This window comes from Bos indicus x Bos taurus, chromosome 4 (assembly GCF_003369695.1).
Source record: "Bos indicus x Bos taurus breed Angus x Brahman F1 hybrid chromosome 4, Bos_hybrid_MaternalHap_v2.0, whole genome shotgun sequence".
NCBI lineage: Eukaryota > Metazoa > Chordata > Mammalia > Artiodactyla > Bovidae > Bos > Bos indicus x Bos taurus.
This window is the reverse complement of record NC_040079.1, coordinates 42,576,287-42,596,436: the sequence shown is the minus strand read 5'-3', so window position 1 is coordinate 42,596,436 and position 20,150 is coordinate 42,576,287. Positions and strand designations below refer to the sequence as shown.

General features: G+C 55.0%; 2 protein-coding genes across 4 annotated transcripts in view; both read left to right on the top strand.

The window, feature by feature from the left end:
• GCK (glucokinase) overlaps window positions 1-13,493 on the top strand; it is a 36,118-nt gene extending 22,625 nt beyond the window's left edge. The window contains exons 2-10 of one of the 2 annotated variants that reach the window (XM_027539231.1): window positions 3,978-4,140; window positions 4,687-4,841; window positions 5,916-6,035; window positions 7,617-7,712; window positions 7,919-8,018; window positions 10,008-10,191; window positions 11,110-11,265; window positions 11,899-12,132; window positions 12,383-13,493. In XM_027539231.1, coding sequence (XP_027395032.1) covers window positions 3,978-4,140; window positions 4,687-4,841; window positions 5,916-6,035; window positions 7,617-7,712; window positions 7,919-8,018; window positions 10,008-10,191; window positions 11,110-11,265; window positions 11,899-12,132; window positions 12,383-12,527 — 1,353 coding nt within the window. In that variant the 3' untranslated portion in view covers window positions 12,528-13,493. Of the gene's footprint in view, window positions 1-3,977; window positions 4,141-4,686; window positions 4,842-5,915; window positions 6,036-7,616; window positions 7,713-7,918; window positions 8,019-10,007; window positions 10,192-11,109; window positions 11,266-11,403; window positions 11,716-11,898; window positions 12,133-12,382 lie in introns of those variants that run through there. The other variant, XM_027539232.1, reaches the window with a different exon arrangement.
• Window positions 13,494-16,290: 2,797 nt separating this feature from the next.
• Window positions 16,291-18,699, top strand: MYL7 (myosin light chain 7). Of its 2 annotated transcripts, XM_027539230.1 has the most exons (7): window positions 16,291-16,385; window positions 16,615-16,728; window positions 16,919-16,994; window positions 17,245-17,349; window positions 17,760-17,838; window positions 18,050-18,098; window positions 18,523-18,699. In XM_027539230.1, exons 1-7 carry the CDS (start codon window positions 16,383-16,385, stop codon window positions 18,622-18,624), a joined length of 528 nt encoding a protein of 175 aa, XP_027395031.1. In that variant the 5' UTR covers window positions 16,291-16,382; the 3' UTR covers window positions 18,625-18,699. The 2 variants fall into 2 exon arrangements, with proteins under 2 accessions (XP_027395031.1, XP_027395030.1); XM_027539229.1 differs by having other exon boundaries at window positions 16,365-16,385; window positions 16,615-16,994.
• The last annotated feature ends 1,451 nt before the right edge of the window (window positions 18,700-20,150 follow it).

Here is a 20,150-nt window from a genome sequence, read left to right as displayed (position 1 = left end):
GCCAGGCCCAGACAGCTTTGAACCTGGTAAGGGTCACCGCAAAGCCAGGTGAGTGGTCCCTGGGGCCACGGCTGGGACAGCAGAAGTGGGGAAGGAGCTGGACCCCCTGGAAGGAGGCACAGAATCTAGGTGGCAGCCGATCCCTCCACTGTCCAGCCTCTCTAGGAGGGGTTTCTCCGTGGACAGTGTCTTCTTGGGGACTTGCTCCTGGGCTGACAGTGCCAGACTGTCCGATGTGCGCTGGCCTTACAAATCCAACCACTCCTTGGCATCAATCTCTCCTTGACTAACAGACACCCTGACATGCCAAGACCAGGTGGATTCCCCCAGCCCTACCCATGCCTCTCGGTCTGTGGGACCTCCCCTCCTAGTGTGCAGCCATCAGTATGCATATAGTCCTTAAGGCCACAGGTCTGGACAAAGCCATTGGATGTATAGGTTGGAAGCAAAGTAGGAAGGGCCAAGTTGGTGGGCAGAGATGATGGGGGCTGGGTCTGTGGAACTTGGTTGAGTACAACTGCCCTCTTTATGCCGTACTCGGCACTTTGGGACCCCACTTCCTTGGCTCAAGAAAGAAGGCAGGACATGCTACAGGGCTTCCTTTTGACGGATGAGACAGGTGAAGGTGTGAGAGTGCCTCCCATCCCAGCATAGCACTGGGAGGGCCCCAGAGGGCCAGGGCATAGGACCCCTGGGCAAATGCTGGACACCCTGTGAGCTTTAGAGCCCATCCATTGCCCTGGAGGGCAGTGTGAGCCCCATGTGTGTCCAGCTGCAGCCACTGGATGGCTGTGTACACACAGAGGGTGATCCTGGGCCAGCTGCCACATACTCCTGGGGAAACCGTTCCCCAACCTGCCAACCCGAGACCTGCCTTGAGAGTCCCAGGACAGCCAAGATGGGAGCACCCAGGAGAGCCAGAGGGCCGGGACACCAGAAGCCGGGATCCTGGGGGCCATGGCACTGCCAGATGGGGGCAGTGACCCTGCCTGGGGCATAGAAGAGTTGCTCAGGCAGGAGACCCCCCAACACACACACAATATTCGGGTGTAGCTGTGAGCCTTGATGCTGTGTCCTGTGACCTCTTGGTGAACAAGCAGGGGTACAGCTGTGGGGTGAGAGTGGGGGACAGGCTCTGTCTGTGACCTGGGGGACAGGTGGCTTCTTGGGGTTCCTCAGGCAACTCCCCACAGTCCCTAGGCTGCTCAACAAGACCTTTAAGCCAGGGTGCATGGACACCCAGCCTGGGCTCTGGGAAGGGCTGGGCATCCCAGTGGAGTGGGGAGGGGAGGTGGGCTCAGAGCCAGCACCCGGGTTCAAAGCCAGCTCTGAGCTGTCTAGATCTGTGGCCTCGGAAAGGAAGTAGGGGTAATAAAATGCCTGGGTCCCAGGGGATTAAGCAGGCGATACCCTGGGCAGGATCTGGCGCACAGCGCCTGCTCCTGGGGATGTTCGCAGGGGGTCTCTGAGGCAGACCTCTTCCCTGTGACCTAAACCCCACCCATACCCTCCTGGACACACAGCCTTGAGAGTTGAGGGGACTGTGCAGTTAGGAGCACCTCCTCTCAGGGTTGCAGGGTGACTAAATGTGGTGCCTGCAGATACTCACTCAAGGAAGGGGTTTGTACCTATCTTGGAGGATGCTCCCCACGGCCAGAGGGGAGGTCGGCTGGAGGCCCATGTCAGTCTGCGGCCTGCAGTGTTGGTCTGCAACCACGGAACCTTCCAGCCCCTTTCCAAACATGTGCCCACATGGGTCTGGACACAGAGTGAAGCCATTGGGTCACAACCCCTCATGGGTCCAGGCTTACGGCTATGGGTCAGACTGCCATGAAGTAAGGAGACGGGATGAAACCCAGAGGGGCCCGAGGGCTGGACCTCTGCAGGATTAGCATCGCTTTTGAAAAGAGCCGGTGATGTCGCACAGTCCTGTTTGGGGAAAGATGCCAGGCAGCCCTTGTGTACCTGGCCTTGGGTGTTGGACCCATGCTGTGTGTTGGCTGCCTGTGGCTACCATCTAAAAGGTGAGCAGATGCTAACACCTCCCCTTGTGCCAGGGATGTGAGGAAGCTTGTGTAGTATATTCAGCTCAGCGCCTGGCATACTGCAAGGATTTAGCAAATGTTAATGTTACTATTCCTTCTTGGCATGTTTTATGTTTGGAAGTGTGTGTGAGAGAGAGAGAGGGGTCCAAGCTGTAGGCGTGGGCCTCTGAGGACAGACTGGATGGCTTCACAGAGCACGGGGGCCTCTCCAGGGCTGTGTCCTGTGAGAAGAGCCTTGGGGCAAGGTGCACCCCACCCCATGCCCAGAGCTGCGGAATAGCTTAGCAAACATTGGTGTTTGATTCTCTGTGCTTTGTTGTAGACTTTGTCAGCTCCATTCCTGTGTGACCTTCCGTGGGTTTAAGTTTTAAACAAGGGGGTCTTGGTAAGAAAACTGGCTCCTAAGTAAGGATCTGTACCCATTAAGAATGCTTTGGGCTTCAGGAAATGAAACACCTGACTAACCATGGCCTTAAGTGATGAGTGCTTGCTTCCACAAGCGGCACAGGGAGGTGTGTGGGTCCAGGGCTGACTCAGCATGTCAGTGACGTCATCAGGGCTCGGCTCACTCTGCCTCTCTTCACTGCCATCTATAATATGCTAATAGCCTTTTCTCTTCAGCCTTGTCTCCTCACGGCTCAGGATAGCTGCTACAGTGCCGGTTATCACACTCTTATATAGTTGTGTATACAAAGTTGGCAGGGCACTGACCTTCCCCAGAGGGCCTTCCTCCTGCTAAAAACAGGCTTCCCTTCACCCATCATTGGCCAGAACTGGACCACATGCCCAACTGTAAACCAAATCACCAGCAAAAACAGGACAGGATAACTGGGCTTGGCTTAGCCCAATCATGGGAAGTTGCCTCAGCCTGGTGAGGGGCTGTCTTCCTTTAAGGTGATTGCCCCCCAGTCTCCCAACAAAATGTGGGCTATCAAAACTGAGGAAGAAGGGGCAAATAGCTGTGTAGTCTCCTTATGGAATTCAGAGCATCTCCACCCCCAAGCTCACATGGTAAACTGCCAACAAAAGAGGCTGAGGTTTTTGAAGAGTGGATCCATGGTTTTTATTCGAGTATCTGCCCTTTCTTTTTTGGTCCGAATATCCAGGTAATAAAAATGGCCTTTTCTGCATGAATACATGCTATTGTGCAAAGAAGGAAGGGCTGCCATACCACTGTCCACATGCAAGGTCAGAGCAGGGTCTCTGTTTTCTGGGGATTCATGGGCATGGGTACTGTGTTTACACCCAACCTCGTGCCACCACGAAGGGGTGAGTGAGCGGCCACTCCTCCAAAGAGTGTGGGAGGAGACCCTTGCCCAGGCTGTCCATACTCACAGGAATGGTGACATTGAATCTATCTTTTATATATAGGGACCCTTCCTCCCTCTAATGGCCTCAGCAACTTCCAGGCTGTGGACACCATGCTTTAGTCCAACAGACACCTCTAACTAACTGGTGTCACCTCCAACTGGTGCCTTGACTAACACTTAATGAAAATTTGCACCACTGGCCCATTTACTCCCTTAGCATAAACTCCTAGAGGTAGAATGATTGGATCTTTTAGACAATAATGGCCAGCTGCCCATCGCCCTCCAGACAGGCTCTTCCAGCCTGTGTCTCACCCACTCTCCTGGTTAGCACCTCCCTCTTCCCCTGACCTGGATCAGGGGTACAAAGCAGGTGCCTCATCTGCCCTCTGCCCCCCACCCCCAGGCTGCATTTGTTTAGAAGGGGTGTTGGAACTCCACTGTCTTAATTTTCCAACTGCTTTTAACTGCAGTGGTTTGAAATGATGGGTCATCCTGGACTCAGGGTGAGGGGACAAAAGGAGACCCTCAGTGTGGGTGAGAAATACTCACTCCGCAGGTTCCCCCTCCCCAACTCTGCACAGCTCCTCTCCCACCCAACTGCTCTCCACCCCTCCCTGTGCAGGCGGAACAGATCCTGGCAGAGTTCCAGCTGCAGGAGGAGGACTTGAAGAAGGTGATGAGGCGGATGCAGAAGGAGATGGATCGAGGCCTGAGGCTGGAGACCCACAAGGAGGCCAGTGTGAAGATGCTGCCCACCTATGTGCGCTCCACCCCAGAGGGCTCAGGTACCGTGGTCCAGGACAGGGCTGGGATGGAACCCACATGGGAGCCAGCAGGTCCTCAACCAGAGGCAGCTGTCCCCTAGCTCCAGCAGGGAGAAGTTCCCTAGGCCCTTCTTAACAGCCCTGACTGTCCCTAGCAGCCCCAGCGTGCTGGGCCCCAGACACTGGCCTGTTCTTACTCTTGGCTCCGTTGGCTCAGCCCTGGGGCCTTCAGGCTCATTCTGACCTCAGAGAAACTGGTTTTTTTCATTTCACAAGTAGAAAAATGGTTTCCTATAGTCATTTGGGGGACTCTCAGCCCAATCCTGAGTCTGGACATTTTTCCTAGATCTTCGGGTGGGCTCTGGGCTTGGGGGGAGTTCAGTCCAAGGCAAGGAATTCCTGCTGACTTACCCAGTTCACCTTTGACCCTTTCCACAGTTTACTCTGGGGTCCGGTACCAGGGGCCCCTCTGGTGCCCCCACCATGCCTTTACCTCCTCTTCTCTAGTCTCGGGGGTCCTGCCAGGCGGTGCCCATGAGACTGATGTACTTCTGTCTGTGGCTGCAGAAGTTGGGGACTTCCTCTCCCTGGACCTGGGTGGCACCAACTTCCGGGTGATGCTGGTGAAGGTGGGAGAAGGCGAGGCGGGACAGTGGAGTGTGAAGACCACGCACCAGATGTACTCCATCCCCGAGGATGCCATGACGGGTACTGCTGAGATGGTGAGCACCCTGGGCTAGGGAACAAGGGGCTGGGCGGGGGGAGGGAGTGCAGGGACCAGGGTCAAGACCATCCAGGATCTTGGAGCTTGGCTTGGTGTTAGGGCCTACCTGTTCATCAAGGGCAGGTGGCTGTGGGCCCAACTTCAGGGGCCCCTGCTACAGGAAAGGGAAGCAGCTGAGAGGCCCAGGTGGATGGCCGTGGGGCATGGCCCCAGCAAGTCGCACCATTGCCCAGTTTCCCAGAAGGGTCAGAAACATGGTAGGGCAGTCAAGAGAACACTCTGGTCCAACAGGCTCACAGTCCATGAATGCATTCTACTTCCTTCCCACGTGGCATTCCCTCACCCTCCACCAACATAGATGCCAGGGGGCATGACTGCAATGATAATATCTGCCCATGGGGAGGACTCAAGAAGGACCACAGAAGTAGAATGAACCCTAGGGGAGGTGGATGGAGCCAGAGCCAATTTCCTTGAGGCACAGGGTTTTAAGAGCCAATTTCCTTGGAATGCTGCAGGACCTGGCGTGCATCCAGGAAGCAGGATAGTGTCGCTGCCTCCCTGGGCCTGGAACCCACTGGGGAGCTTAATCAATCAGCAGGCATTCAGTAACGCCCAGCTCTGTGGACAGGCCTATGTGAGTGGGGTGGTGGCCAGTCCTTGCAGGTCCAGGAGTTGGGTGGCCAGGACACTTGGGAGGCAGCAAAGAACACTTTGGGTGTTGAAGCTAGAAACCATAGTTATAGCCAGGGATACACCTCTGTTCAAAGTCTGAGGCTGGATGCTGCTGGGTCCAGCTGGGAGGGCCAGACTGGCAGAGCACAGCTGCGCTGGGGACCATCCCCATTGTCCTGGCATTGCCTGTCCTGAGGACTGCTGTCAGTGGGACTCTGGCATGGGGGTTGTGCACAGGGCTTGCTTGAGTCCCGAAAAGCAGTGGTGATAAGAAGCAGGGGACTGAGGTCAGGTCCAGAGGCCATGTTTCCAGGGGCCTATGGTTCAGCAAGGGCTGAGAAGCACCCTGGCACAAGGCTGGCCTTCTGCAGCTGATGGCCACCTTGGTGTTGTCTTCCAGCTCTTTGACTACATCTCTGAGTGCATCTCTGACTTCCTGGATAAGCATCAGATGAAGCATAAGAAGCTGCCCTTGGGCTTCACCTTCTCCTTTCCCGTGAGGCATGAAGACATTGACAAGGTGGGGCTAGGTGTGAGGTGGGCAGGGGAGGAGGTGGATGGATGGGTGGACAGGCACCCCAGAGAAAAGGGCCCATGAACTCTGCCCTGGGCTGCTTTCAAATGCAGCATCCCACGTTGGGAAAGAGCCTTGGACTCAAACAAGCTCCATCACTTACCTCCTGTGAGACTCTGGGAAATAATCATAATATTAGCTGATTCTTACTATTTGCCTCAAGCCTCCTTGCAACCCTATGAGGTATGCATAACACCCCCATTACAGAGTAGGAAACTGAGACATAGCAACTTGCCCACAGTGGGAAGTGGCAGCACTGAGGTTCAAACTCAGGCAGCCAGGCTCCAACACACCAGCGTGTCATCACTACGCTGTACCTTCTGTTGGGGAGGCGGCAATGTCCCAGGGCTGCAGCTTTACCCTGCCTTCTGGCAGGTAAGTTAGCCTGTCAGTTATTCATGCCTCCACACATACACACATATATGTAAATTATACACACACACAGACACATGTAAATTATGTGTATATATGTGCATAAGTTATGCATGTGAATCACGTGTTTGCACATAAATTATACATGCATGCACTGCATGTGTTTAAATTACACACATGCATGCACTCATGCTGGATATACATATATAAACATATAAGTTGTACATGCATATTTTTATACATAAATATATTATACAAACATATATACACACGCAGGTCAGTTATATATTTGTATATATCTACACATGTCAATTATACATTCATATATACATGTAAATTATACACATCAAGTATGTGTACATATACACATGTAAATTACATCTGCATATTTACACATGTCAATCATACCTACATGTGTATACGCATGTGATTATATATATATATATATACACACACATTCACAGATAAATGATACATACTCATCTACACACATTAATTATACAAATGTATATACATGTGTGTGTGAATTATACATACATACATACACACAATTATACATAACACATGAGACCTCTGGGTCAGAGAGAAAGCCAAAGTCAGTACTCCTGGCAGAGGCAGCTGTGGGAGCAACATCTTATGTTGGTTTTCCAATCCCTAGTCCCCACTGGACATTGGGGCTGGATGGGACCTTCACACACAAGAGCTGCACACAGGAGGGGAGCCCTGAACTTACATTGGCTGTTCCCCTCTGGACCTCCTCCTCACTCAGGGATGATGACTCTAGGCTTAACTATACAGGCATCCTTAAACTGGCTGGAACCTAGCTCTGCAGAAATTTGAGATATAGATAGAGAATTGTCTCCAACACTTTTCAAAGTTATATGGCTGCTTTGAGCCTCTGTTTGCTCAGCTTTAAAGTGGGTGCACATTGTACTTCTCTGGAGATCCAGTGGTTAGGATCCCATTCTTCCAATGCAGGAGGCATAGGTTTGATTCCTGGTTGGGGAACTAAGAACTCACATGCTGAGCCGCGTGGCCAAAAGTTTAAAATAAATAAATAAAGTGGGTGCACATCCCTGTGGTCCGAATTAGTTCCCATACCTTCACACCTACCCCCAGCATCCAGCAGTCACTGAGACCCTCCTCTCCCCTCAGGGCATCCTTCTCAACTGGACCAAGGGCTTCAAGGCCTCGGGAGCAGAAGGCAACAACATTGTGGGGCTCCTGCGAGATGCCATCAAGCGGAGAGGTGTAAGTGGCACCTGCACCTGCCCCTGTGACTGCCCTGGACCCTCCTCCCCCCGCCTTAGGCCAGGATGCTAGTGAGGGCCTGCTGGGTGTCCCCTCAGGAAGGGGTCTCTGCCTCCTGTGCCTGGCTGGAACGGCTCGGAGCCCACTAAGCTAAGACCCCCACCCCCAACTAGCCTTGTCACCACTGTCTCTCCACCTCTTGGCAGGACTTTGAGATGGACGTGGTGGCCATGGTGAATGACACTGTGGCCACGATGATCTCCTGCTACTATGAAGACCGCCGGTGTGAGGTTGGCATGATTGTGGGTAAGGATGCACGCCCTGCCCGATCCAGGGGCCCTAGCCACCCAAAGACAGAGCTGAGGCTTCTCATCTACAGCAGGCTACACAGTGCCTCTGCTCCAGTCACGGCCACCCAAGGTGCTGGAGCCCAGGGTGGTCTTGTGAGCAGCATGGGTGTCCCAAATGCACGTGCTATTTATTGGTAGGAAGCATTTCAACACTCACAAGTCACTGCCTCAGATGGCACACCAGCTGCATGCATGTCCACCTGGCCCGTCAGGATTTAATTAAATCACCTCATGTGGTAAATTGACCAACCTGGACAGATTTGTCCAAGTGGAAGAGGATAAACCTGGGTGGCGTCATCCCTTCCTGGACAGTCTTACCGCACCCCAGGGCAGCCGGCCACCCTGCCGGAAATGAAGGCAGGTACCAGGAAAGGGGACAATGTGGGCCCCAGTGGGCTCTTCCCACCAACCATGGGGCTTTCCCAGAAGTTCCCAAGGCCTTTACAATGTTTACTGCAATGCGTGAACACACAGGCGTGTGGGTATTTCCCTGGACTCTCTGAGCCCTGGTTACCCAGAAAGGCAGCGTTAAGTTTGTTTGCTTCCATGGCCCCTTCAGAGTCAGCCCTGAGGGGTTCTGTATTCATGTTCTTACCATCTCTCTGCAACTGTATGAACATGTCCCAAGGGGCAGCCTGGTCGACTCTGCCTCTCCTCTAGTTTCTCACTTTTCTTCCTTCCACCCTCACCTTCCAGCTGAAAGTTAAGTCCACCCCTAAACAGAAGCCCCAGGGGCCCTGGTTCTCTCGTCCCTGAGAGGAGAGAGAACTGCCTGGGTCAGTTCCCCAGCACACCTCCACCTGGGCTCTGTGGCCGATGGCCTCAGGTTTGCCTCTGGAGCAGAGATGGTAGAGTAGCCAGTGATCACATTCGTCCTGCAACAGTCTTGGTGTCTCTGCTCTGCGGTTAAACACATGTTTATGATAATTACCAACACCTAAAAATTGGGAGAAATCACGTCAAAGTCTGGATTTCTGTATTTTTTTCCCCACAAAATCTTGGAAGGCCCAGCATCACTGGGCCTGGATCCCAGGCAGCTCCACTGCTGGTATGAGGTTGGTATGACTGAGTGGCTGTCCCTCACAGCTTGAGGGGTGTGCAGTCATGTTCAGATTGATGCTCTGCTATCACTATTTTGAAACTCAATTTATGAACAAAGGACTCCATGTTTTCACTTTGCATGGGACCCTGCAGATTATAAATTCCATGGCCAGGCCCACCTTCAGTGACCTGTGTGCTGCTCCCAAGAGCCCACACGCTGCCTCAGTCACCACTGGGTGTGTGCGTGCGTGCTCATCCTCTTAGTTGTGCGACACTATGGACCGTAGCCTGCCAGGTGCCTCTGTCCATGGAATTCTCCAGGCAAAAATACTGGAGTGGGTTGCTATTTCCTCTTCCAAGGGATCCTCCCAACCCAGGAACTGGACCCACACTTCCTGCATCTCCTGCATTGGCAGATGGATTCTTTACCACTGAGCCACCTGGGAAGCCCGACCTCTGGGTGGCCCCCCTCAAAAAAGAACAGAAGCTGAGACAGAGTTCAAATAAATGTTTAGAAAGTGCCAGAAAACAAGAGGGATGCACAGACAAGACAAAATCATAACATTCCACACCCATCTGTAATTGGCAAAGCACTTTAACATATATTCTTTCCCTCACTTCTCTCAACTCCAGGTAACAGGGGGAGTAGGTGTTACCAACCCCTTTTGGGGAAGAAGAACCACCCAGGGAGGTGGGTTTATCTACCTGAGGTCACACAGCAAACCCAGACCTTCCAGCTCCTGGGAGAGCTGGTTTTCCTTTGCTGCAGGGAGATGGAGGGAGTGGTGAGGGTTGAGGGCTCAAAGAAGCTGGGAAGACAGGGCCACACAGGGCTTCCTGCAGGGGCGATGCACCCAGGACAGCTGGCATCCCAGGTGGGATCCGACGATGCCACTTCCCATAGGCACGGGCTGCAACGCTTGCTACATGGAGGAGATGCAGAACGTGGAGCTGGTGGAAGGGGACGAGGGCCGCATGTGTGTCAACACCGAGTGGGGCGCCTTCGGGGACTCAGGCGAGCTGGACGAGTTCCTGCTGGAGTACGACCGTGTGGTGGATGAGAACTCCCTGAACCCCGGCCAGCAGCTGTAAGGACCGCCCCTCCCCCGACCATGCGGCAGATGGGGCCGGCCCGCAGATAATGGGCTTGTTTTTAAACAGTTCTGGGGAAAAGCAAACTGACAATCTCTTCATAAGCTGGCTCGTTTCTTTCTTCAGCTCAGACACGTGTGCCCCTCTGTGAACCGGAAATAATGAGAGATGCCAAGATTAGTCTTTAAAAAGAGGGCCTATGGACAGATGAGCAGGGACTTCCCCCGTTCCAGCAGGTGACCGCTGGCATAGGAAGACTGAGAAGCCCCCAGCAAGGCTGACTGGGCTTAATCAAGAGATCCCCAAAGTATGGCTCTGAACAAGTTACCAGAATGAATTGGAGTAACCTGGAGGATGTTGCAGGTTCAGAGCTTGTCAGGGCTTTCCTTTATCAACTGCCTACTCTGCACCAGGCACCTGAGCTTCTTCTCTGGCTCTCCTAAACCTCGGGGAGGTCGGTAGTATTCAATAAAAGAGGAAAACACTGGAGGCCTACAGACTCTAGGGCTGATGTGCCAACTCGGTGGATTCTAGGCGCACAGGGACCCTAGGAGCCCTAGCAAGTGGGCAGAGGCCTGCTCCAGGCTGGCCACTAGCCCCTCTGAGCCTGAGCTTCCCCAACTGTCTCTGGGTGATGAGAAGAGCTCCTATCACATAAATGCGGGGAGATCGAAGTGGGCTCAGCTCAGGGTCCTTCGGGAGGAAGGTCTTAGAGGGACTGAACTGTGGCCCCACCATGGAGCGTTCTCCCAAGGCCCCAAAAGCCCAGGTGGATTAATGCCGAAATGGGCTTGAACCCAGTGTCACAGCGTCCCACATGGCCTCCTTTTGGCTGTGATGGGGCGGTGGCCGATCTCCGTCTGCTCGTGGGGACCTCCCTGCGGGGAATGACTCGGCTGTCCTCCTCTGCCCAGGTACGAGAAACTCATCGGTGGCAAGTACATGGGCGAGCTGGTGCGGCTTGTGCTGCTGAAGCTTGTGGACGAGAATCTGCTCTTCCACGGAGAGGCCTCGGAGCAGCTGCGCACGCGCGGCGCCTTCGAGACACGCTTCGTGTCTCAGGTGGAGAGGTACGCGGGGCGCTCAGGGGATAGGGGTAGGGTACGGGCGGCAGTGTGCACGCAGAGGTTCCAGGACCCTGACGCAGAAGTCGGGGGGGCGGGGCTCCAAGTGTGGGCCGGACCTGGGCGGAGCTCAGGGGGCAGAGGGCGGGGCCGGGACACGAATCTGGGTCCCAGGGTAGCGGTGGGGTCCTGGGACGTGTGCGGGGAGCCGAGCTCTGAGGGCAAGGCGCAGGGCGTAGGGGCTCAGCACCGGCTAAGGTCCAGGGATGGGGCACCGGGGGCGGGTGTGGCTTCCGGCTCCCGAAGGAACTTCCCTCAGGACAATCGACGGAGACCACACCTCCCCTCTGAGGCTCCCCCACCCGCCGGGGGCCTAGTCTCATTTCATCCACACAACAGTCCAGAGGCGCGGCAGTTGTCCACTTTAGGGCGGAGACCCTGGGCTTAGAGAGACGAGTAATGACCAAATTACTGCTGGTCCCTGGCGGAGTCAGACCCGCTCCCCTCGGGACTCGTAGACCCACGCTCTCTGCCTGGGAGAAGTGGGCAGGGGAAGGGGCAGAGACCTCCGCGGTGGGGATCCGGCTGGTCCCAGACCAAGAGACCCTCCCGCAATGTCCTCTCATCCCCTCCCCGCAGCGATTCCGGTGACCGCAAGCAGATCTACAATATCCTGAGCACTCTAGGGCTGCGACCCTCGGCCACTGACTGTGACATCGTGCGCCGAGCCTGCGAGAGCGTGTCCACGCGCGCCGCGCACATGTGCGCCGCGGGACTGGCGGGCGTCATCAACCGGATGCGCGAAAGCCGCAGCGAGGACGTGATGCGCATCACCGTGGGCGTGGACGGCTCCGTGTACAAGCTGCACCCTAGGTGAGCCCGCGCGGCCTTCTGCCGGTCCAACCCTGGTCCAGCCTGCCCCTTGTGAGTTTGCATCCTTAGGGGAGAACCCGGGCGTTGGTCTCCATCTATGATACTCAGAGAGGGAAGCTCTCCGAGGTCCCGAGAACTCTTAAACTCTCCGAACTCCCTTGGCCCCCAGACACAGGAGGAGGGTTCCCTTGTTTTACCCCCTGCCGTGCATTCAGCGCGGTACCGGCAGCCAAGCTTCCCCTCTACGCAGCTTCAAGGAGCGGTTCCACGCCATCGTGCGCAGGCTGACGCCCAGCTGTGAAATCACCTTCATTGAGTCGGAGGAGGGCAGCGGCCGGGGCGCGGCCTTGATCTCCGCGGTGGCCTGTAAGAAGGCCTGCATGCTGGGCCAGTAAGAAGAAAGGCTGCAAGGCAGGAAGGAAGCTGTGGCCGGCTACTGGACCTGGGCTCCAGGGGACACTCTCCTTACAAGTCCCCCCAACCTGGCCCAATCGAGAGGCTTCTCCTTCTGAGGACCTTGGATGCCTCCCATCCCAGCTGTCACCTCCAGAAGATGGGGGAAAGCCTCTGGAGAGGTTGCCGAGGGCCCAGGCAGGCTTTTTCTCTCAGGGTCAGTTGGTGAGATAGCCCTAGGGCCCTGACTGGGTCGGGAGCAGAAATGAACAGGAATGGAGAACCCTCAAAGTACCTCGCCTTTTTTGCTGGAATCAAGGACCCAGAAGGGAGTTATTCACTCAGGATTTTGTTGCATTTCTGCACTGCTTGTCTCTTGGAGCTTTCAGCCTGGCTCAACCCTGGCTCTGAGAAGGGGGTGCCCTCTGGACCCTACTATGGCCTGGCTTCCCCATGAGCTCAGCCTGCATGGGGAGGCAGCCCTCATCACCTGGCCAGACCTAGACCTGGATTCCACAGGGGCCCCGGGGAGCTGCTGATCACTCAGGCCCGGGAAATGGAAGGGACAAGCTCCACAGTAGAGCCTGTGGGTACCCCGAGGCCTGGAGATGGCAGCCTTTTCCCTCCCATCCTGCCATCCCTGAGTGGTCTGTTGTTCTGGGATGGACCCTCACAGGAAATGCAGGAGACAGAGTCCCCAAAGCCTCTGCCCAGAGGGGCCCAGGAAAAGGAGGAGTCCCCCCACCCACAGACAGGCCTGGGAACATCTCTGGGATCGAGTCCCTGGCTCCCATGGCCCTGGGCACTCAGAAAGCCCAGCAGCACACAGCACACACCCCAAGGGACAAGCTAGGCCTCTTTCTTCTTAGCAGACTTCCATGTACCACACCAGCATATCCATGCCCAACCTGGAACTGTGTGGGGTTTTTTTTTTTTTTAATTAAAAGTTTTAAAAGTTTAGAACATGACCTTGTCCACTGTTCTTTGAGCTCTGTGTATGAGACTGTGGGACAGCATACATACAGACATGATCCTGTGCACACAGACACTCTGCAGGCCAAGGTGTGTCTTGAAATTTGCCATCCTCTCTGGTGAGCCATGTTGGGGACTATGAAGAGTAACACACAAGGCTGAAGGAACAGGAATGGCATCGCATGGTGTGCGGGGGTGTGGTCAGGGGTCCTGGACTTGACCAGGCCTCTGCCCACCAGCCTGTGGGATTCAGGGTGTGGTTCCACCTGTCTGTAATCACTCAGCAGCTCTGAGGTCTCTGAGAGCTTCCAGGTGAAATCCTGGAGGGAGTGGGGCTACTCTAAGAAGGGGGAACAAGGCTGATCTCTGGGGACTGGTCCTGCTGCAGATCGGTCTCAGCAGGGAGTCCCTGGAGCCACTTAGGTTGTGACAGTGATGGAAGATGTTGGAGACAGAATTACAAGAAGTCACGTGGGGACTTCTCTGGTGGTCCAGTGGCTAAGACTCCGCACTCCCAGTGAAGGGGGCCCGGGTTCCATCCCTGGTCTGGGAACTAGATCCCCCATGCCACATCTAAAAGTTTTCATGCTGCAACAGAAGATCCTGTGGGCTGCAGTTAAGACCCAGTGCAGCCAAATAAATATTTTTTTTAAAAGAAGTCACATGATTTCTGTGATCCTTTCAAGTTTACTCCTAAAAGAAATGCCTGTTTCACATCAGCCAAGGCTCAGGGCTAAGACCTTCTTACACACAAACCCAGTTACATATGAACATGTATTTGTAAGATTTTAACATACACTCCAGAGAAGGCAATGGCACCCCACTCCAGTACTCTTGCCTGGTAAATCCCATGGACAGAAGAGCTTGGAAGGCTGCAGTCCATGGGGTCGATGAGGGTCGGACACAACTGAGCGACTTCACTTTCACTTTTCACGTTCATGCATTGGAGAAGGAAATGGCAACCCACCCCAGTGTTCTTGCCTGGAGAATCTCAGGGATGGGGGAGCCTGGTGGGCTGCCGTCTATGGGCTTGCACATAGTCGGACATGACTGAAGCGACTTAGCAGCAGCAGTAGCAGCAACATACACTCACTTTTTTTTCAGGTTTTGGGATGTTGTTATCTTTTTTAATTTAATTTTTATTTTATGTTGGAGTAGTTGGACATGACTAAAGAGACTTAGCACGTCGTTGATTTACAATGTTGTGTTAGTTTTAGGTATACAGAAAAGTGGTTCAGTTATGCATATATCCATTCTTTTTCAGATTATTTTCCCCTCTCAGTTATTACAGAATCCTGAGTAGAGTTCCCTTTGCTATATAGTAGGTCTTTGTTGATTATCTTATACATAGTAGGGCTTCCCCTGTGGCTCAGTGGTTAAAAAAATTCACCTGCAATGCAGGAGACATGGGTTCAATCCCTGGGTCAGGAAGATCCGATGAAGGAGGGCATGGCAACCCACTGCAGTTTTCTTGCTTGGAGAGTCCCGTGGACAGAGGGGCCTGGTGGTCTACAGTCCATAGGATCACACAGTCGGACACGACTGAAGTGACTGAGCACACATGCGTAGTGTGTATTACACTCACTTTTCAATGAGAGAAACCAGCAAATCTGGAATGACTATGTTGTTTCATTCAGTACTTCACCCAAAGTTGTGATTTTGAGTTTTCATGCCCTCCTTGAGATGCTGTCCCAATTTATGGTATGCCACATGTGGAATTACTTCTGATCTTTTTCGTTCTCTCAAGTCTAAATTATGCATTGGAAGTCTGTGCAAGCCTTTGATGACTCCATTATCAGTACTAATGTACTCATGTCCCAGCATTCACCTGTTGGATCTCATGTTACCATAAATTATTTTCTAGTTGTCCTTTATGTTGTGATTCAGGGCCCTGTATTGATTGTTTAAAATTCTCTATGGAGGTAGGTTATAGGTATAGCCTATGAATTTCATTTCAGGAGAGTAAAAGTGGTGTAAAAGATACTTGTTACACAAAAGAGACCTTGGGTCTGATGGACGAGAACCCTGATCTCCTGGCTGGCCTCCCTGCATCCTCGCCTCAGTGGGCAGAGGGACAGCCATGGGCCCTCTCCTGTTCTGGGTTCAGGGGAGCCGCCAACTGCCCACTCTTCCTGCTCTGGCAGGTCTCCAGCCCCCCAGCCCCTCTCTGCCCTGGGCCCACAGGCAGCTGAGAGGCTGCTGCTCTGGCACAGTGGAGGACGCCCAGGCCCCTCACTCTGTAGTGGAGCTCCACAAGAAGGGCTTGGGACCCACTTCCATGGGGGTCACAGGGGATGCTTGGGGTCCAGGCAGTGCTCCATGCTCCAGCAGCATCACATGCAAGTTCTGGTTGGGGTAGCCATCAGCTCAGGGCTGCCTTTTGCCCCCTGGTCAGAGGGTCGAGAGGCCAGGGCCAAATATCCTCACCTCGGGGAATCCCTGCAGGGGTCTCAGACCAGAGACCATCCTCAGAGCCTCTGACTGCCTTCCCAAGCCCAATGGAGGCCTCAGGCCAGCCCCACCCCAGCTGTCCCTGTGGCCTGGGCTGGAACTGCAGAAGGACAGTCTTGTGAGGGTAACAGGGGCCCCTCATTCAGCCCTGGAGTGGCGAGAGCTGCAAGCCTGCTCTGCTCTCAGGAGGCAGTGCATTTCACAGTGCCAAGACGGGCAGACACTGCATGTCACACGTCTGTCGGGGGCCTGAAGGTCGCTGGGAATGTGGCTGGAATCTGCTCAGGGGCCCTGTCTTCCCCCAGCCCAAGCAGAGGCTGCCAAGTTTGGGCCTATCCTCTCCTCCTGTCCTTATTTGGCATTCCAGGTGATAAGGCTGAGACATAAAGGGGGCTGTGGGCCCCTGGAGACAACCAGGCCGCTGCAGAGAGAGGATGGTGAGTGGCAAGTGGGGGACTCCAGGTCGGCAGCCTCCAAGGTGCTGTCCTCTGGGCTGGGGGTGTGGAGCCAGTACTTCTGTGCCTGTGCTGGGCCCAGAGAGATGGTCTCCAGGGAGAGAAGCAGGACCCTGGGCCCCGGGTCTCCTGGGAATGTTCTGGGGTTGTCCATGGCAGGGAGTTTTTGGGGAGCTGGGGAGAGGACCCATCCCCACCTGTGGTGTTGCAGGCCAGCAGGAAGGCAGGGACCCGGGGCAAGGCTGCGGCCACCAAGCAGGCCCAGCGAGGCTCTTCCAACGTCTTTTCCATGTTCGAGCAAGCCCAGATCCAGGAGTTCAAGGAAGTGAGTGCCCCACTCCCACTAGCCTGGGCCCCATCTGGGGACCATGCCCCCAGTACATCCCTTCTTCCCCGTAGATCAGGGGTCTTGGCCCCTGTCCTTGCTCCTCCCAGCACCCAGGACCCCCTCACCTCCTGCCTTGCCTGGGGTGTGGGCTGCTCCCGCTGGAGACTGTGGCCCCTCCACCTCACAGGCCTTCAGCTGCATCGACCAGAACCGTGACGGCATCATCTGCAAGTCGGACCTTAGAGAGACCTACTCCCAGCTCGGTGAGGGCACCCGTCTCCTGCCTGGCCCAGCCCCTCTCACACCAGCGACCCGGCTCAGAGCTGCTGCCTGGCCCGGCCTGTACTCCTGTCCTGGCTCACACCACCCACCCACCCCTAGAACACATTCCTTCCACTTCACTTCCCCCACCCAGTGAGCGTTCTCTACCCTTGGTGGCTAGGATAGGGGAGGGGCAGCCCAGCCCTACTCAGGGACACTCAAGGGCCCTGTGTCCATCTAACACCCCCACAGGGAAGGTGAATGTTCCAGAAGAGGAGCTGGATGCCATGCTGCAGGAAGGGAAGGGGCCCATCAACTTCACTGTCTTCCTCACACTGTTTGGGGAGAAGCTCAATGGTGAGCCAGGGGCAGGTCTGGAGTCCCTGGCTGGGCAGCAAGTGTGCACTCCACCTGGACCCGGCCTGAATCCCACCCAGAGCCAGTCCAGACCCCATCTGGCCCTTGCCCACCCAGAGGATGTGGGGCCCATCTCTGCATTCCATGAGCACCTATCACCCCAAGCCTCAGGGCTGGGAAGTATGCCTTTGCATTCACTCCCAAATCCCCAATCCCAGCCTCCTGGCCAAGCCCAGCATTTCAGAAAGACAGCTGATCCCAGCGTCTCTGAGCCCAAAGGAGCACTTTGTATCAGGCACCCTCCCGGCTCTCTGTGATCTGGAAGGTTCCCTCCCGCACTCTGGGTTCCTCCTCGGTGGGGCTGGGAAGCTGGCGGTGTGGGTGCTCACCTGGCTCCCTTGGCCTCCCAGGGACAGACCCTGAAGAGGCCATCCTGAGCGCCTTCCGCCTCTTTGACCCCAGTGGTAAAGGCGTGGTGAACAAGGATGAGTAAGTGGGACAATGGAGTGAGTGGCTGGGGGCACTGTGCCAGAAGCAGGGAGGGAGGGGGTCGGTCCCCTTGTGAGGGTGGCCACCTGTCCTTTGGGGTCCTCTCTGCTTTTGGGGGGAGCTGACCATCTAGGCTGTGAGAGCCTCCATCCCCTGCCCGTGCAGCCAGCCCCACCAGGCTCTCCCCACTGCTCCCCACTTATTCCCTCAGGTTCAGGCAGCTTCTCCTGACCCAGGCAGACAAGTTCTCTCCAGCTGAGGTGAGGATTCCGGGCTCCTTCAATCATCCCTCCTGGGCCCCTTCACAGGGCTCCACCCCACAGGGTCCAGCGGGGGGGGCCTCAGTGACCCACTGCCCTTGTGGGCTTAGAGCCCAGCTTACTGGAGGAGGTGCTGCATCTGTTGGAATCTGGAGGGTGAAGGACCTGGAGTCAGAGGAGGTGTACGAGCTCTGTGTGCAGAGGTCCAGGGGTGAGAGCGCAGTCAACCTTAGCATCTGAACAACAGCATCTTAGCAACACCGGAGGGAGGGCGGCTCTGTGGGCAGGGTGGGCCCTGTGACCCACCGCACCCCTCACTCCTGCTCCAACCTCCGCCTGAAAAGCTGAGGGGCAGTGCATGGCCCCAGGGGCAGGGCGAAGGTCACAGGCCTCCATCAGATCACTCTGACCAGCACCTCCGCAGGTGGAGCAAATGTTCGCCCTGACACCCATGGACCTGGCAGGGAACATCGACTATAAGTCCCTGTGCTACATCATCACCCATGGGGACGAGAAGGAGGAGTGAGCCCGAGGTGCCAGCGACTGGGACTTAGGGCCAGGCCTGTGGGAACACCTCAATAAACGCTATTTCCGAATTAGATCTCAGTGGTGGCCTGTCTGTGGCAGATGGGGTGGGGGTGCCTAGGTGAGCTGAAGGGCCGATGCAGAGATTGCTGTGACAACCAGCCTGGCCCTTGACAGCCCCCTGCATGCACCCCACACTGCCCTGTGACCTATGAACCCTGTTGTGCCCAGGTTACAGATGAGGACACTGAGGCCTGCGAGGGTGGGCATGGCACCCAAGGCCACTCCTCTAGGAGAGGAAATGGGGGCCTTTATGCCCATCTCCACCAGGCCCAGAATGAGCTACATGAGGTTTCTCTGCTCAGCAAACATCTGCCAACAGCCCAGGGACTCTGCCCTCTTGGGAACCCTCTCCCCCTCACAGCCCCCATCTTTGCACCCAGGCTCAGGCGGGCCTCTCTGCACACGCATGTGGTGTGAGGGGCCCATGTGAAAACACAAGTGAGGCGCCCTGACACCAACGGAGGTGCTGGAGCACACACAGGTGCTAAGGGAAGTACTCTGAAACTGGCCTCATGCCTCCGGATGAAAAGATGAGGCTGCTGGAGAGAGGAGAAGGTTTCTCTGGAGGGAATTGTGTGTGTTCGTCCCCCACCTCACCTGCAGAAACCAGGAGCTGGGGGCACCCATCCTCATCATAGGAACAGGAGGGACAGCAGGGCAACCTCCAGAGTGTCAGCAGCAGAGAGGGGGAGGGGAGAGGGCAGGAGGGTGCAGAGGGGAGGGCAAGACCTAGAACACAGGAAATCCTTCTTCGCCTGACTCCTTCCCACCTCCAAGCCCCAATGCAGTACCCCGCCCCCACTACAGGTTGGGGAGGTGGGAGGAGGTGAGGGAGAAGGGAGAGCTGACCACAGTCCCTCCAGAAGGCAAACAACGAACAGCAACTCACCCGAGAGGTGTTCAATTTTGATGTTTACCTGGGACTTGGCAAGTTTAATTCCTACATTGAGACTTTAGATATAAAGTTATCAATGGTGCTTTCTATTGCTTATTTGTGATCACAGAAGTTGTGGCACTGCTTGAATCTTCATCAGGGAGCAAGCAAACTGTCCCTCCCAGCATGCTTGCTGTGAAGATGGGTGAATAAGATCAAGCGGGTGTTATGAGTCTAGCTCATGCGTTCTGCTTTTTCATCAAACTGATTTCAAGAAGTGGGGGATGGGGACTTCCCTGGTAATCTAGTGGCTAAGACTCAGTGCTCCCAATATATGGGGCCTGGGTTTGATCCCTTGTCAGGGAACTAGAGCCCAGATGCCCCAACTAAAGATACAGCATGCTGCAACGAAGACCCGGTGCAACCAAATAAATAAAAATAAATATTAAAAAAAAGAAGTAAGGGATGATTTAATAATTCAAGCCTCTACAAGGAAAAGTTGTGAGAGACTCTGAAACAGACCAAAAAAATCATAGATGTGTGAACAAAGAAAAGTGTCATTCACCACCCAGTTCTACAAGGGTTAACTC